This window comes from Podarcis vaucheri (assembly GCF_965113315.1).
Source record: "Podarcis vaucheri genome assembly, chromosome: 8".
Classification (NCBI taxonomy): Eukaryota; Metazoa; Chordata; class Lepidosauria; order Squamata; family Lacertidae; genus Podarcis; species Podarcis vaucheri.
The window spans coordinates 29,693,692-29,711,322 of NC_138766.1; the positions used below are offsets into that span (position 1 = coordinate 29,693,692).

Sequence of the window (17,631 nt, forward strand, 5' to 3'; positions counted from 1 at the left end):
GAAGTTAATTGCCTCCAGGGGGGTTATGAGTATCCGTGGCCAGTTTTTACAAGGAAGTGTCAGCGTGTGAGGGAATTTAAAAGAAGCCCGATATTCTTCCAGGGTTGCTTGTTCTTCTAAGTGTGCCTCCCAGTGGTAAAAGAGAGATATGACCAAGAGCAATTCCTCCCATTTAAGAACTAAGAATCCTTTCACTTTCGCTATTATTTTTTATTGATTATTAGTCAGGCAAAGGCACTGTTCCTCTAAGTTGGATTTTGGTGGCATAAATTAAAGGGAGGAATGAGGGAAAGTAATTAGGATATTACCTATTCCAATGGCCTAGCAAGCTAATACGTCCAACTAAATAAATGATCAAATAATTCAACAGAGGTGAAACAGCAAGCACGACCAATTTAAATCACTACTAATAAACATAGTGTTATGTATTGTAATTCTCACCCTGGCCACCAGGGGTAATGTGTATATAGTTTTCACTCAGGTCCACCTCAGTTAATTTAGGCGGGAAACCCTGGGGTGTTGTTACAATGTGGAGAGCCGGCTGCCTATACAGTGGTACCTCGGGTTACATACGCTTCAGGTTACAGACTCCGCTAACCCAGAAATAACGCTTCAGGTTAAGAACTTTGTTTCAGGATGAGAACAGAAATCATGCGGCAGCGGCACAGCGGCAGCAGGAGGCCCCATTAGCTAAAGTGGTGCTTCAGGTTAAGAACGGACCTGAACGAATTAAGTACTTAACCCGGGGTACCACTGTAAAAGCAGGCCAGCTGAGCTGTTTAGTTCAGTTCAGTTCCAGCTTACTATAAAGATCCACTTGGAGAAATTTCTGTGTCGTCTGCTCTGTCAACCCAATACAGGAGTGCCTCGCAAGACGAAAATAATTTGTTCCGCGAGTCTTTTCGTCTTGCAATGTTTTTCGTCTTGCGAAGCACGGTCCATCGCAACTGCGCCTCTTCAAGCAGCTTTAAGAAAAAAGCGCAAGACGTTTTCATCTTGCGAAGCAAGCCCATAGGGAAATTCGTCTAGCAAAGCAACGCAAAACCGAAAAACCGTAACTCATTTTTTTTATAATGGTATAATCCTTTCATGGGCTAAAGTCTACTTCATTAGATGTACTCTAGCCCATTAAAGTTTACACCATTACAAAAGTTGCTAGCCTTTAAAGGTGCCACACAGCACACTGTTGTTGATTTTGATGCAACAGACTAACACTGCAGCTTCACTGGAAATTAGTAGTGAAACACACATACGGTATTTATGTTTGGGAGAAAATTTACTTAGCTGCAGTTGGCAGGACAGAAAGAAATGTGAACTACCCCTCAGCACATGCTTCATTTAGAAATGTCACTTGCAACACACTGGATTAAAATATAATCACATACAACACCCCCCAAAAAAAGAATTAACGCATATTTTGCGACCTCCAAGGTTGTTGTTGTTTTTTTAAATATAACATTTTATTGCGAAGATTTTTGATACAGAACAGCAATTACTTTCATCATGTTGAATTTGGAAGTAACGTACAACTGAATGAGAAGAGGAATAGAAACGACCAAACAAAACGCGTGATTCTCTGTTCATGTGGCATAAACCAGTCTTGTACATAACTTGTAGCAGCAGTGTTTTTTTTAAGAAGTTCCCTTTAGGAAAAAAAATTATATATATATATATATCTGCATGTGGATTCTACACACTAATTGTTGTTTCCTTGCACAGGCTGAAAGTTTAACGATTGAACTTCCTTCTCGAGGGGACAAGGGGGGAGGGACAAAAAAGACATCTCTAGCGAAACTTGACTGAAACAGCCCAGGGACAGTGCAAGGGGGAGAACCTGCAATGGACAAGTTGGCTCCTCAAAACTATTATGACGTTACCTGGGGCTAAAAGAAACAAGGCAAGGATTTACCACAACACCTCAGTGTATACACCTTATTTCCTTTCCAGGACCTTTCCCCTTAATTGCTTCGAGGGGCTAGAACAAGGATGACAAACCTGGCGCCCCCTCAAAATCTTCCTGGATTCCAGCTCACATCAGCACCACTCAGCATGGCCAACTGTCAGGGAGAATGGGAGCTGCAGCCCCAACGCACCTGGGAGGGCTGCAGGTTCCCCATGCCTGCACTAGTGGATCTACTCCAAGTGTCCTGCTCTGTCCTCACAAATCATCTCACCACAGTTTCATGATCCAACCAACACAGGGGGTAGCAACACAAGAGACTCATCGTGGGACATGGAGGCAACTCCAGTGTCTGCTCTAGGGTGATGGGAGAATTGGGGGTTTGGGTGCTAGAAGATAAAAGACTCTATAAATCATTGGGAAGCTGGAATTAAATCAGCAGAAGAGCTAGCTCCAGATGAACTATGTCAGCCTTCCCCAATCTGCTGCCCTCCAGAGGTTTTTGACTAGAATTTCCACCAGCCCTGACCATTGGTCAGGCTGGCTGGGGCAGGTGGAGGCTGCCATCCAAAGGATCTTGAGGTTGCAAAGCCAGGGAAAGCCTGGGCTATGCCATTACAGCTGCAAACGTCAACTGCCTCTTTTAAACCTTGTTTCCGTTCTTCCGTATGTATTGCTTTCACAGTCAGGTGCATATTGTAGTGATTTGAATTTTCAGAATTTGCTCCATTGCAAATCCAACAAGAGAATTTCAGAAAGGGGTGGAGGGGGGGGACATGTTGTTTTAAAAAGCCCTGAGAGAAGAGGAGGTGGGGAGGGAATCAAAAAAAAAACCAAAAAAGGAAGATGTAGAGACGAATTAGCTGAACATGCAAAACTAAGCCTAAGATTCACCCATAGTTTAAACACGTTATAAATTTCACAGTTTAATATAGGGGGGGTTGTGAATGTGAGGAAGATGGAGGGGAGCAAATCAACAAAAGGGAGAGGGAAACAAGAACAGAGGGGTTTTCTTCCTCCATCAAACGCGACTAATAAAAACATCAATAAAATGTGGCAAGATTTTATAATCTACTAGGATATAGATAAAGGCTAAATAAAGCTTTAAATCAATAGTGATTATTGCTAGCAGATGTCCCGGCAGGGTGCTGGGAAAATATTTGCCACATTATTCCTGCAGCATAGAGTTTAGTTCACGTCTGTCAAACCTGCACCCACCCACCCCCAAAAGACAGAAACCATGTGAATTGGCCTGCAAGGAGACTTGGCATGTCCGTGGAATGACCCACACAGTCTGGGGTGGGATGGGAGCAGTTTTTGACAGTCCTGGTTTAGTTAATGGCTTCTCCCCCACAGTATTGCGCAGTTTAATGTGGAGAGCTGCAAATTTATATATATATATATATATTTTAAAAAACCAGCCCAAGAACAAAAATACCCCCAAATAATAATTATAATATAATAATAATATAATAGCAATTAAAAATTAAGGGATGCATTAAATTGGCTTTGATGAAAAGACTCATTTAACAGAGGGATTTTGTAAAAAGAATCATTGGTACTGATTTTCTACTAATCTGGAGGAATGGTTTCAAAACATTTTTTTAAAAAAATGACAACAAAACCTTATCTATACCTCAACACCATTCCCCTTGCTTCTTATTATATATTTACTATTTTCAACTCAGAATTTCTACCCTCTTCCTGTGCAGTCTGATTCGAAGTGCTAAGAAGCAGCAGACATTTAAAGATAATCGGTGTTGGGTTTTGTCTTTCCAATTGCCAGACTGAATACCGGGGTGCGGCTGTGCAAGCTCACTTGAGGTACGGAGCCTCACTGAGGGCAGGATAGGTTAGCAGTGTGAAGAAAAAGAAGAAAAAGAGGCCCAGGGAAGGAAAACAGCAGGGGCTCCAGAAACACTTTACTTTCCTCTTACCCCAGAAGACTAAGGGGCAAGTCTGGTATCCAACTAATTCTACTCTTAAGACGCACTGAAATTAGTGGGACTGAAGTGAACCATGACTGACTGAAGTCCACCGATTTCAGCGGGTCTCATTTGAGTGTGACTTAGTTGGATACCATCCAGAGCATCGTTTCCCAAACTTGGGTCTCTAGCTGTTTTTGGACTACAATTCCCATCATCCTTGACCACTGGTCCTGCTAACTAGGCATGATGGGAGTTGTAGTCCAACAGCAGCTGGAGAGACCCAAATTTGGGAAACCCTGCTCCAGAGCTTTCTGCACAATGCCCAGCTACTGCGGCAGAATGCTTATGCTTGATCCACAAGTCAATCTGAACAAGAATACTTGGGTCTAATCGGGTGAACAGCCTGCTGCAGACTACAGGTAAAACCCAGCAGAGCCCATCCTACAGAAGTTGGTTCTGTTCCGTTTTCAGTTCTGAAGGTTCGCACACCTACAGTTCCATTGCCTGCTTCCAAAGGCTCCGTTCTTACAGGAGAGATGGGAAGTCAATGTGTGAGAACTGCTCACAGCCAATGGAACTGAGGGACGAGCCCCATGTTACTTCCCAACATTTTAAAAAAGGAAGCTACAGAATTGGTGAAACCATCCAAAGATGTGTGCTTCCATCAAGCTGGAAAGGTCGAATACAGAGCATGACACACAGACCTCGGAAAACTCATGAAATGTATTTGAGAGAGCCATTCTGCAGAGCCTGATGGCAGCAATGTGACCGAGAGGCACAATTTAAATCCAACTCTGTGTCTGTATCTTTAAATGCAAATGAAGGAATGTGACAACGCAGGTAATCTTGATCATGTGATTCAAGAGAAGGAAGTTCAAACTAATGGATTGTTTCTCTCCCTCTAAATAAATAGGTTCAGGGTGAAAATAAAGCTTACATCGCAGCATGCCAGCTTAACTGGTCTGCGGGTCACAGTCCTAATGTGGTTGACTTGCAATGGCTCCTGCTGCCAGCAACAGGATATGCAGTCTAATCCTGGCTCCCAACTTCATGGAAAATTTTGGGAAGGAAATTTATTTTGTCAATCCCTAGTTTTATCGCCGGTAGTATTTTCTTTATTTTGCTTTAAAGCACAGTAAGGTAGCGGCATCATTTAAGGCTTGCAATTTTCTTTTCTATACATTTAATCTGGAAGACTGAATCATCGTGCTCATTAACGTAAAAAAAAATGATAACGCAACTATTGCAGTTTCAAACAACGTCAACTTCACAGAATCCTGCAGTGCCTTCCTCATGCAATTTGGAGGGCCTCCTTGCCCCTCGCATTTCTCTCCACGCCAGCCTGCTGCTAATTCCATCAATCCTTCTCCTTTTCACTAACTCGCAATGAACTGTTCACCCATGAAATGCCCCCTGCCCACGCCCCGTGCAACTTCAAGAACGGCTTAGGCCTTGTCAATGCAACCAACTTGGATAAACTGAATACACAGCGGGAAGGAGGGAGTGGGATGGCAGCAGTGCTCAGATAACCATGTGAACAACCCTACAGTCATGCCACCTGGGTGCATGTGGACTTGTCCATACAACCAGGGATCCTGCAATTGAAAAATAAAATGACACATACACACACATGTACAATGTGTATGAGCATAGGGCACAAGTGGTGCTCCCCCCCCTTACAATCCCACTCTCTCCCTCCCTGCAACACTCGTTCAGTCTATCTGGTCTGGTTGTGTGAACGGGGCTTGAGTTGGCCTACACTTGATTCTCTAGATCAGAGGACTCCGTGTAAATACAGTAGAAGAGTTGCAATCCCGACGGGGAGAGTCGGGGAGAGATTAGATCACAAACATTTAAGCAGGCAATCCAAACTGCGTTGTAGATTTCCGTGGGCAAATATTGCCCATTGGTTTCTGCTGAACGCAGAGATTAGCAAACTGACAAAAATTTTTTTTTTATAAAATATTAAAATAACAATAATATATTGAAGCACAAATCAAACATATATATATAACAAGTGGGTGCATAATTTCCATAGGTTTTTTTTTTTAAGTCGCTATGCAACTCTTTCTGTAGAGTCTTTTAAGTCCACAAGGGCCAGAAAGAGCCTTTTACAAAAGGACAGTAGCTAGGACATCATCATCGCGAATGCGGAAGGGGAGAGGCAGAGAAGCAGAAGTCAGTGAGGTTGAACATTTTGCTTTTCCTGGTTTTTGGCTTGGACCAAGTTTAATCAACCATGTTTACACCTGGAACTGGTTTTGACTCTCCCCCCCCCCGCCCCCCGTGTGGCAAGTACAAAAAGAAAAGTAGCAAATCAAGAATAGGAAAACAAAATCAACACCTTATTTCTAGTTCCTCTGTTGGGGGTTTCTCAAAATCTTCTTCCAGTTATCGGCTGCAAGTTTCCAAGGGCTTCCTTGCCCCAGTGACTCCTTGTTTCCAGCTCAGAGAACACACAAAAGCGGCTATCACAGATATACAGTAACAAGCTCACACACCCCAATACAAAAGGTAACATTAATGCTCAAATGAAAAAGGTCCTCTCCAAATAATTTTCATTAATATTTTTTTAAATCATCTTTTTGTTTGTATGTGTGTTTTTTTAAAAAAACCTATGATACCAAAAGACCTAATAAAGTAGTAAGGCACTCAAATCAGTATATAACTGTAGTCTTTTGCATTTTTTTTATACTGAAAGACTTATGGCACTGAATCCAGACTGCCATCTTCCCACTCCCACCAATTCCCCAGCCCTCAAGCCCATTCCTGCATAATTGACAGCAGGCCAATTCAGCATCTCAAAAAAGAAAAAGAAAAAAAGCTTGCATTGTCAACTTTATTCCGTGTACGCTGGATCAGTTCGCTGGGGGTGCGGCTGCTGATTCTGCAGCCGTCATTCGACTCCCAAGAGCTGAGGTGCACTCTCTGCAGAGGCGAGAATGTGACTCATGGAAGATTTTTTGTTGTGAATCTCCAGCAAGTCCTGGATGAAGCCAGACGGGCTCCCGCGATCACCTTTCCCTCGGGACTCTGTTTGCTTCTGGGCATTCTTGCTGGACTCTGCAGGACAGGAGCCTGCTGTCCGATTCCCAGTGGTGGGTTTGTCTTCTTTGCAAACGGCCTCCTTTGCGGCGTTGACAAGGCTTTCCTTGCGGCTCCTGGTGACTGGGGAATGGCTCCCGAGCCCCGCAAGCGAGTCGCACTCGTTTTCAGAGATGGGGTTGGTGCTGCTGTGAAGAGACTCGTTTTCGCTTTCTTCCTCGCCCCGAGAATGGCCGTCCTCTCGGTCGCTCTCCTTCTCGTGGTTCTTAGCACTTTTTACTTTCTGATGGATACGCTGGTGGCGAACCAAGCTGTGCTTCAGAGTAAAGGTCCGTTCGCAGGTTTGACATTTGTAAGGTCGCTCCCCTAGGATAAAATCAAGACAGAAAGGTTTATAATCTTACTTACTCCTTCCTTCCTTTCTTCCAGGTTTGGAATGCAGTCTGCCACGTAACACAAACCTATTTAGCAGCAGCTGGCAGAAGGCAAGTAATTGTGCCATAAAGGTAAAGGGACCCCTGACCATTAGGTCCAGTCGTGACCAACTCTAGGGTTGTGGCGCTCATCTCGCTTTATTGGCCGAGGGAGCCGGCATACAGCTTCCGGGTCATGTGGCCAGCATGACTAAGCCGCTTCTGGCGAACCAGAGCAGCGCATGGAAACGTCGTTTACCATCCCGCCGGAGCGGTACCTATTTATCTACTTGCACTTTGACATGCTTTCGAACTGCTAGGTTGGCAGGAGATTGTGCCATATAGCAATGCAAATTTAGGTTTCTTAGAATATTTCCCCTCATAAAACGGCAACCCTGCATTTTTCATCTGTCAAGACCATGAAAACATCAGCAATATTGTGGCCTTTGATTTCCCACCATGGAAGAGGTGATTCTGCCAGGATCGAAGCTCATGTTGGTTTCAATAACAACTGATCATGTTTATTGTCAAGGAAAAGGGACATCGGATTTCAATGAGATCAGGGATGGGGAGCCTGTGGTCCACCAGTTGCTGTTGATGGCAACTCTCATCATCCCTGATGTCTGAGCGATATAAACTTGCACTGATGGGAGTTGGGAACCCATCATCTGGAGGGAAGCAGGTTCACCATCTAACCACTCACAGCATACTAAAAGCAAGAGCTTTTACAGCAAAACAAGAAACTCTATGGACCATAGTCTGAATGTACTCCATGTTTTCATTTGCTTGCTTAACCCCTGACTCTTGGGAGTGAAACCTGGCAAAACCAGTTACTTTTCTGAAGATCTGTGTTTCTGCACTTATTTTCATACTTCATTGGCTCCCAGTACATTTCTGGGCACAACTCAAAGTGTTGGTGCTGACCTTTAAAGCCCTAAACGGCCTCGGTCCAGTATACCTGAAGGAACGTCTCCACCCCCATCATCCAGCCTGGACACTGAAGTTCAGCGCCGAGGGCCTTCTGGCAATTCCCTTGCTACGAGAAGTGAGGCTACAGGGAACCAGGCAAAGGGCCTTCTCAGTGGTGGCGCCTGCCCTGTGGAACGCCCTCCCAGCAGACGTCAAGGCAATAAACAACTGTTTTACTTTTAAAAGACAACTGAAGGCAGCCCTGTTTAGGGAAGTTTTTAATGTCTGATGCTGTATTGTTTTTAATATTCAGTTGGAAGCCACAGAGTGGCTGGGAAACTCAGCCAGATAGGCGGGGTATAAATAATAAAAAATTATTATTATTATTATTATTATTATTATTATTATTATTATTATTATTAGTCTCTCTACAAGCATAGCTAAATGCCCCAAAAAGATTATTTCCAAGGGGGCTTTCACTTTGCAAATAGATGGCTAGAGAGATGCTCTTAGCAAGAATTAGGCCAAAATAGTTTGACATGCTGCATGCAACGTGAGCGATTTACGAGGTGTTCATTCTTCACGTTTAAGCTAGCGTGCTTTCTGCAGAAATTTCGTAAAACGCATCCAGCAGCAGTGACAAAGCACTTTCCCTCTGCAGTATAAACAGGCTTCCTTCTCTTTCAGGGAAAAACACACAGCAAATTTTCACTTATTTTCCAATTGGCATAATACAGCCCTAGGAACACGAAAAACAGCCCAACAGCTCATGAATCAGCACTTCCTTTTCAACCTTCAACCGAAGAGCAAATAAAGTAATGCACAGGGAGAATGAACTGAGTTCTATTTCCTGATGGTTGCGCTTTGCTGTAAGGAGACTGGGTAATTTATTTTATTTTTTCGTTTTTTAAAAAAGGAAGGCCAGGGAAAAACAGTTTTAAAAAAACTACAGCAAAAAATTAAAAGTGGGTAACCTGCTGCAGCTAAAGGGTTCTGGATATTATAAGGGTTGAAGAGAGCACAAGAATACCTCTTTGAAAAGAAACACAGGAAGCACTCTAGCCATATATACAAGGTGGGAGATGAAAGGCTGTTTTCCCTCCTCTGCCTATTGCTTGCCTACAGAAATAGGCAAGTCAAACCAGTGGCCTTCCTGGTTGAGCATTGCCTAAATTGGTGGCAGCTCCCTAGGTTTCCAGACAGGGGAGATGCTGGGAACAAACCTAGGAGCTGCTCCACACAGTACTTGGGTGCCGGGCTACAGCCTTTCCTCACAGTCATACTGTTGGGAATAATGCCCTCTTACCTGTATGGGACCTCATGTGCCTTGTCAAGTCTTGCAGAGACCAAAATCGCTTGTTGCACACTGTGCAGACTTTCTTCCTCTTGTCTGCCTTTGACTCGCTCTTAGTCCCGCCGTTGGCTTTTGGCTTCCTGTCATCGTCGCTCTTCTCCGAAGACTTCCGCTCCGTGCTCTCCCCCTCGGAGATGCTCTCGCTTTCCTCGTTCTCCTTCCCCGTGGCCTCGCCGTCCATGGGAGACTCTGCTGCCTTTAGGTCTCCTGTGGGCTCTTCCTGCTCAGGAGAAGCCTCCTCCTGAGCCATAGGAACTTGGCCTCCGCCTTGGAAGCTCTTGCTTTCGTCCTCGCTGCTCTTTTCATCCTTCCTGTCGTCACGCTCATGAGCCTTTTTGTGCCGGCTGAGAGTGCCCGCGAACTTGAAGGACTTCCCACAAATGTCACAGGTGTGCTTCTTTTCTGCCTGAATGCCGCTACCAGTGCTCTGGTCGCTCTCAGCCAGCTTGAAGTCCATGAGCTTGCTAGCAAAATTGAGGTCAAGGCTCCTGTTACTGGCAGAGTCTTCTTCTGGCCCCTCTTCATCCTCACTGAGTTTCTCTTGCGCATCTTCTTCCCCTTGAGATGTGTCCATCTTCTCCACCTCTTTGGGACTGCGCTCAGGGTCTGGAAGCTCAGCGGCCTCCTCTAGGTGGTCTCTTTCACCAGAGGTCAAGTCTAACGCTTCACTTCCCACACTTGCATTCTCCAGATCCGATTGGCTGTCTGCAAGAGAAAACAAGAGAAACATTGAAGTTCCTCAGCAATCAAAAGCACCAGGAATCATCACACACACAAAAAGTTTCACTTCACCGCCACCCACGCATAAATTTGTTTTGAGTCAGGGTCCAACACATTCCTGGTCAAGGATAACATCAGAAAGCATGATTGGATGTGTGTTTTTCACCAACTTACGAGCTATTATTCTTGGACCTCCAAGTCAAATCAATAGTGTTACAGCCAACCTTGGTGCAAAGCACTTTAGCCCAACTCACATGCCCAACAGTAGCATGGCAGTGCCTGCCACAGCACCCCTGAGCATCTGTTCCATGTGATTAACTGTTTGGGTACAGCTGACAGCTGAACAAAGCCAGCATGAAGACACAGAAACTTGTATCTGCGTAAGATTTGGTGCGTACAACAACAAGGATCGCCACATTTTGTTTTCCAACTAAGAAAAAACGAACTGCATGTTTTTACTTTTGGCGAGTTGGCAATTTTATTTTAAAAGGCATGTGCTTAGATAGACAAAGCCTAAAAATGTAAGAAAAATTAAAGACAGATCTACCTGTTAGCAAAATGCACTCACCCTGATCTAACATGAGGGAAAGGATATCTATCTTGTGTACAGTGGTACCTCAGGTTACGAACTTAATTCATTCCGAAGGTCCGTTCTTAACCCAAAACCATTCTTAACCTGAGGCGCGCTTTTGCTAATGGGGCCTCCTGCTGCCGCCAGTGTGCGATTTCTGTTCTCATCCTGGGGCAAAGTTCTCAACCCAAGGTACTACTTCTGGGATAGCGGAGTTTGTAACCCAAAGTGTTTGCAACCTGAAGAGTTTGTAACCTGAAGTACCACTGTATAGGATTCCTCCATGCCTGACCTGAGAGCAGGGCAGGGCGTAATGGTGTTCAGTACCCCCAATGGGGTATCTATTTGGGAGGGGGCACAGAGGGCCCCATCCTTCTGTTGAGTAGATCTTGACATATTGTTAAAAGCTTTAAAGCTGTAGAAACGAGATCCCTTCAGCATTTTCCTGTCCTTCTATTGGATCAGGGCAACCATTTTAAAACTGTTGCCCCTTTGCTGCCAATGAATGGCCATTCCATTCCTCCTCTTTCTCTCATGAAGAGCCAAAGCAGTAGATGAACACCATATCTATAGTTCTTAAGAACTAAATGCAAAATTGGTGGCTCGCTTTGAGCCTGCTGAAGTTCTGGAGAACTCAAAAGCTTGCTCACTATTTTGTGACATTTTGGTTGGCACTAATACAGGTTTTGTTCGACCATGGATTTTGGGCTACTATTGTTTTTTAACAGACCAACACAGCATCCTTTAGTTTTTTTATTACATCTATTGATATATTGGCCTGAGTAAACTCAATCACCTTGTATGGTTAGCATGCATCTGAGTTTTTGAGAAGGCCTTCTACACATGACAAGCACAAGAAGGCTAACAAGCTACAGATTACAAGTCTAAGCCTTCAACTCATGAATGCTTAATAGCTGCTGAGTAACTATGGGGGATTTACAAACTCTTGATAAAAAGAAATGTTTAGGTTCCTTTCATGCTGACACACAGAGCGTGTATTTATGAACGAGAACCTCAAAACCGAAGATAGGGAGAGTCCTTGGAAAAGAAGATGACTTTCAAGGTCGAGACGGACAGAAATCAACAAGCTGTAGATGTTTTAAAGCAGACTGGTGATAAGATGTTGGGTTTAATGGGAGAAAATGAGGATACTTGGACTGGTGCAGAGGCCATGTGGAACCGCACAAAGACCACAATGCACACATTTGTGAGCTAACCATTTTTAGAGGTAGGAATGTTCAGTGTTTTGAGACAAAATGGCAAACATAGCTAATCCCCAGGAACAAGACAGAGAAGATGGTTATGATTATAACCATATTCATCACAGCAGATTGGTAACAGCTTCATCACAACATTCCTGTAATTCAGAATTTATCACAGCAGTTTGGTTACAGCTCCAGAGATGGCATTATGAGCCCAAAAACCCACAGCACAGAATGGAAGGCAGGGAAGTGCCCAAGAGCCAATTCAGTATGTAAAACAACCAAATCAGCAATACTTGATCACATGAACTATTAAGTGGCTTTCAGTGGGAGAGAATATTTTAACCCTATCCTTCCTTTATAGAAAGAGGAGTCATCACTTACCACGTTACATAGAAACACACACTGTAGAAATCAACAATTAACACCCCCCCAAAAAAAATCAAAATCAAAAGCACAATAATTTTTTAACTGTCTCTGGCGGCAAATATCCCGGAATCTCCCCTTGAAATCACAAGTTTGCCTTTCTAGCAAATTATTTGCTAGCATTTCTCATTTTTTCTTACAACCACAGCAGCTTCCTAGTTCCCCTTTTGCTGACTCCTCCTTTAATCAGCATCCATACAGCTAAGTAGTTTAAGCTCAAGAAAAGCAAAATGCAGCACATCCACCCACATCAAGAACCTCTTGCAGGGACAACCACATTTTGTCCGTTGTCATAGCATGGGAGGAAATCCAGAAATTTGGTTGCTTCAGGTAGCAGAACCAATAGGATGCAGTGGCTACAATCCTGAGTTTGGACATGAGAAGCCCAGGTTCAAATCACCATTAGAATCATAGAACTATAGAGCTGCGAGGAACCCTGGGGTTATCTAGTCCAACCCCCTCGCAATGATGCTCAAATGGTGGTCTTGCGTGTATTATTCACCCTATGGCAGGGATCAGGAACCTGCTCCCATCAGCCCCTGCAGGCATAGCCAATGGATTATGAAGTTGTTGTAGTCCAACAAGATCATGAGATCATGAGGACCAAAAGTTTCCCATTCCTGCACCATGGGATAACCTACCCTACAAGGTTGTTGCAAGGATAAAATGGTGTTCTCAGTGGGTATTTAATATCATTTTCGGATACTAGAATGTGGGAATTATTCCAGTTGGATTATCTTTTGTGTGTTCCAAGCTTAGCTTCAGGAGCAACCAACTACTGACCATGTGAACTAATTGGGGTTAGGAAATAGGATGGTGAGCTATGTGCTGCCTTCTCTCTTGAAAATTAGGTGGCATACCAGTTTTAAAAATAAACCTGCAACTAGACTCCCTATTCTTGGAAGTTGCCCACCTTTTAGTATACACTTAGCACATTTTGTTGACTTTCCTTGAAAGAGAGGACCTATTTAGCAATACACATTGCTCTGCTTTCCTTTGGACCACAGCCGCAAGTCCAAGATGGGGGTCTTGCCTGGGCAGTCCAGGACTTCCTTACACACTGCCCAGGCTTGAGTCACTTTGGTGCTGCTAACACAACAGTTTGACTTTACCCCTGGAAGTGCACTCCATTGCCTCTCAAGACAGATGGATGACAACAACAGCAGCAGCAGGACCTATTTTAGTGTGCACACACTCCAAAAATAAAAACCGTTATTGTTGCACTAAAAAATACATGGCTGTTGCATGTATTGTCCCTGTAAGCCTATTTAAGGGTCGCAAAACTCTTCTGGCTTTTGTGAAAGAACTGCTGACTAGGAAGCAAAGTGTGAACAGTGCATTCTTGTCATGGCTAAAGGAGGAACTCTTTACAGGGTGGGGCAGAAACTGGAATTCACTACTTAAAACCTTGAAAGCTAAGAGACTAACTGGGTGGAGCCTCCGAGGTATTAAAAAACTCCAAAACAGGTCTAACTGAAATGCCTACATATGAATGCAAGAGATAAAGGACTATATCATTTGCATAACTGACAGTTACGCAACGCAAGCATGCCAGCTTCCAGGGATTTCAGTTATAAGCTACTGTTCTGGGTCCTCTGAAGGACTCGTTTTTCATTCTTTCAGTCACGTACCAGGGGCAGCAGCAGCGGGGAGGACCAGAAAAGGCCGAAGTTAACACCTGCTTCTATGCATGAATGCATGCACGCACGCACGCACGCGCACACACACACACACACACACACACTGTGTACTGAGGGAGACAAATAATGCATGCAATAGCAATGAGAAAGAAGTTACGCAAGGTACTTGTATTGTGCTGCACTGACCCCTAAAGTTGCAACAGCCCTAGGGAAAAATAGTGAAGATCCACTATAGGAACTTTCAATTTCTGCAGAACAGCCAGCTTGGTTTGGGGATCTCCACCCCCTCCCCATCATCACACTCCAATCTCAAACAGCATCCACTAGGTGGAACACTTTGGTAAGCTAGGAATCTTACAGATAGAAGGATTCACCGAAGAGACCTTTCTCGTTTCATGTCTGAATTTTTCAAGAGGTACCTGTAACAAATGCCTCACCATCATCACAAGCTGTCCTTTATTCAGCCATCTGTTATAGGAAGCAACTCCAACCTATCGGGGGGGGGGGTGGCAGGAGGAGAAGACAACTTTCCCCTAAACTAAACAACCATAAGGGTAAATTCCAGGACACACCCCAAACCTCTGGTTTCCCTCCTCAAGCTACTAAATTACCTGTTCTGAACTTACCTGCACAGCAGTGTTAGCAGCTGCTGAGCTGGTACCCAAGCAAAATTTAAAAACTTCACAACCAAAGCACCAACACTTTTTGTTGTTCTTGGGACATCAGAAGTTTCATAGTCTTTTTGCAAATTCAGCACATCACTAGAAACATGTCCTATGTCTTCAGATTCAGGGGGGAAGCACCATGCACATCGTTTTAATCAATGAGAACAATCTGATTTACATACAACTGAAAATTCCAATTTAGTTTAAAATTCGAACTACTGTGAAATTCTGAACGGATTGGCAAATCTGAGAAACGAGAAAAATGATCAGAGATGATTTGGGGATGCAGTTCTACACAATCTGGACTTTTAAACTGGGAGCATCTTTGGTAAGGTGGCTGTATATTTTGTGATCAAAACATTCCCCGCCGCAAAGACTAACTCAGGAGATCCAATTGCTATTTAATTTCATTTTGGTTCAACCAGCTGTTCAACAAAAACTGGGTCAAACCTAATCAAAAACGTCCTCAGCACACAAGTGTGTCCTTTTTCAGTACAGTCAACCTCAGGTTACAGACACTTCAGGATGCGCATTTTCGGGTTGCACACCGCGCTGAACCTGGAAGTACTGGAATGGGTTACTTCTGGGTTTTGGCTAAATCGCACTTTGTGCATGCACAGAAGCGCCAAGTTGTGACCCGTGCGTGCGCAGATGCGGTGCTGCGGGTTGCAAACGTGCCTCCCGCACGGATCACATTCGCAACCTGAGCGTCCACTGTATGTCTGTAATTTTAACAAACTAGACTTCATCACAACTACAATTTGCAGAACTTGGTCATAATAGGGCAGTGTCGCTGGCAAAGCTCTCTTGCTGTAACGATAGTAAAAAAAAAAAAGTATGTAGGTTGCTTAACCTATTTAATCAAACTAGAAACAATGAAAACAACAACTACCCTGGGTGCTATCAGGTCATTATTTACTCAGCACCCACTCCCTTCTTAGGGCTAAGCTGGATGTACAGAAGCACAGCAATTGTGTAATACACATTGTGAGCCCTGGTGATCTCGTAGGAAGCACGGATGGGCCATCTATGTCCAGAATGAGGGGACAATGAATGCTTCCCTCCTTGTTCTGAAACTACCTCTCTCCAGCTCTGGGTGCCCCACCTGGAAAAAAACAGCAGGTTGCGTCAGGAGGAGCATGGGCAGGATTTAACACAGGGCCTTTTCTACCTATAAACACTGGGCTTTAAAGGAGCTGGAGGGCATTTACAACAGAGGAGGACTGCAGCGCAGTGTAGCATCTGCTTTGCATGCAAAATTGATGGTTTGAAGTTTGCACAGTTCACTTCCCAGCATGGCCGGGAAAGATTCCCAGGCTAACACTCACTGCCGGTCAGTGTAAATAATACTGGGGGACTTCTGGGAGAAGGAATGGCGGATTGACCATCTCACCATTGGCTTTCCACTGATAGAAGATAATTATGTGGTGACTGGTGATAGGCAGATGGCCTGGCTATTAAATCACCCTGGAAGATAAGAGTGATCGAACAGGAGCAAGCTGAAATGCTTTGATCAAGTGTAGACAGTATTGGGCTAGTATTCCACAAACTTGGGTCTCTAGCTGTTTTTGGACTACAACCCCCATCATCCCTGACCACTTGTCCTGCTAAGAATGATGGGAGTTGTAGTCCAAAAACAGCTGGAGTCCCAAGTTTGCGAAACCCTGGACTAGGTGGACCAGTGGCCTGATTTGATATAATCTTCTTGAAAGAGGGCATCCTTCATTGTAATCACACATGTCTGTGCTGCTGTGACACCTAGCCAGTCATTCATCTGAGGGGCCCGAAGGAAAAAAGAAACACGACTTTGCTTTATATTCTGGAACAACCTAAAAGAGCTACCTGTGCTATCATGAGCTCCAGCATCACTTTCTTTAGACTGGGGGATAAGCCCGTTTCTTCTCAGACAGTAGTTGACAACTCCGTGTTTGCGTAAGAGGTGGCGTTCACAGTTAGATTTGGTGGAAAAGAAGGCATCACATTTTTGACAGGGGTAGGGCTTCTGACCTGAATGGAGCAGGGAGAAAAAACACATTTATCTTCTTTCTAAAGTGTCACAGGAGCTCCTGCGTGCCTTTCTATACCCTCTGCTTGCTTTGCACAACTGCAGCTGAGTTTATAGCAGTTCAGTCCTCCTCTGAAGGAAGTCCAGAACAGAAATGGGGAATTACTTCCCAAACAGCACTTTTAAGACTGCAGCTGTGGCCTAAGTCAACTCACATATAAAATAAAATTAGGAAGGTTGAATATCAAGGCTCTGAAATTCAAGCCCCCTGAGAAGTGTCCAATACAATAGGACTCAAGTTTAAGCTCTTTTGGGCTTAAAAAAGCAGAGCCACTATTTAGAAGCCGAGTGGTTAAGAAAACTCAACTGTATCAGAGTTAACTACTGTATTACACAGCCTGCCCTTCAGACGCCATGATCCTGCGCTAACCAGATGAATCCAGAAGAAACTGCATAGCCAGCTGACTGCGGAGTATTTTAATATCTGCTTTTGGATTGGTTTATGCAGTAGTGCACTTATCGCGCAGAGATGTCTTCACTGGATGACCTCCCCTTGTTGGTGTTGAAACACATCTGCATTGGACATATCTCTACAGTGGTACCTCTGGTTACGTACTTAATTCATTCCGGAGGTCCCTTCTCAACTTGAAACTGTTCTTAACCTGAAGCACCACTTTAGCTAATGGGGCCTCCTGCTGCCGCTGCGCCGCCACTGCGCGATTTCTGTTCTCATCCTGAAGCAAAGTTCTTAACCTGAGGTGATATTTCTGGGTTAGCAGAGTCTGTAACCTGAAGCGTATGTAACCCGAGGTACCACTGTATATAGTTTGTAGGATGTTTTTCCCAGTAGAGT

General features: G+C 44.2%; 1 protein-coding gene across 11 annotated transcripts in view; it reads right to left on the reverse strand.

The window, feature by feature from the left end:
* Positions 1-1,257: 1,257 nt before the first annotated feature.
* The window catches only part of RREB1 (ras responsive element binding protein 1), a 125,796-nt gene continuing 109,422 nt past the window's right edge, over positions 1,258-17,631 (reverse strand). For 10 of the 11 annotated variants that reach the window (XM_082234168.1, XM_082234171.1, XM_082234172.1 and 7 more), the window contains 3 exons: positions 16,616-16,780; positions 9,502-10,254; positions 1,258-7,239 (listed from right to left, as the gene is read on the reverse strand). In XM_082234168.1, the coding sequence (XP_082090294.1) occupies positions 6,725-7,239; positions 9,502-10,254; positions 16,616-16,780 (1,433 nt within the window). In that variant the 3' untranslated portion in view covers positions 1,258-6,724. The remainder of the gene's footprint in view (positions 7,240-9,501; positions 10,255-16,615; positions 16,781-17,631) is intronic. The other variant, XM_082234164.1, reaches the window with a different exon arrangement.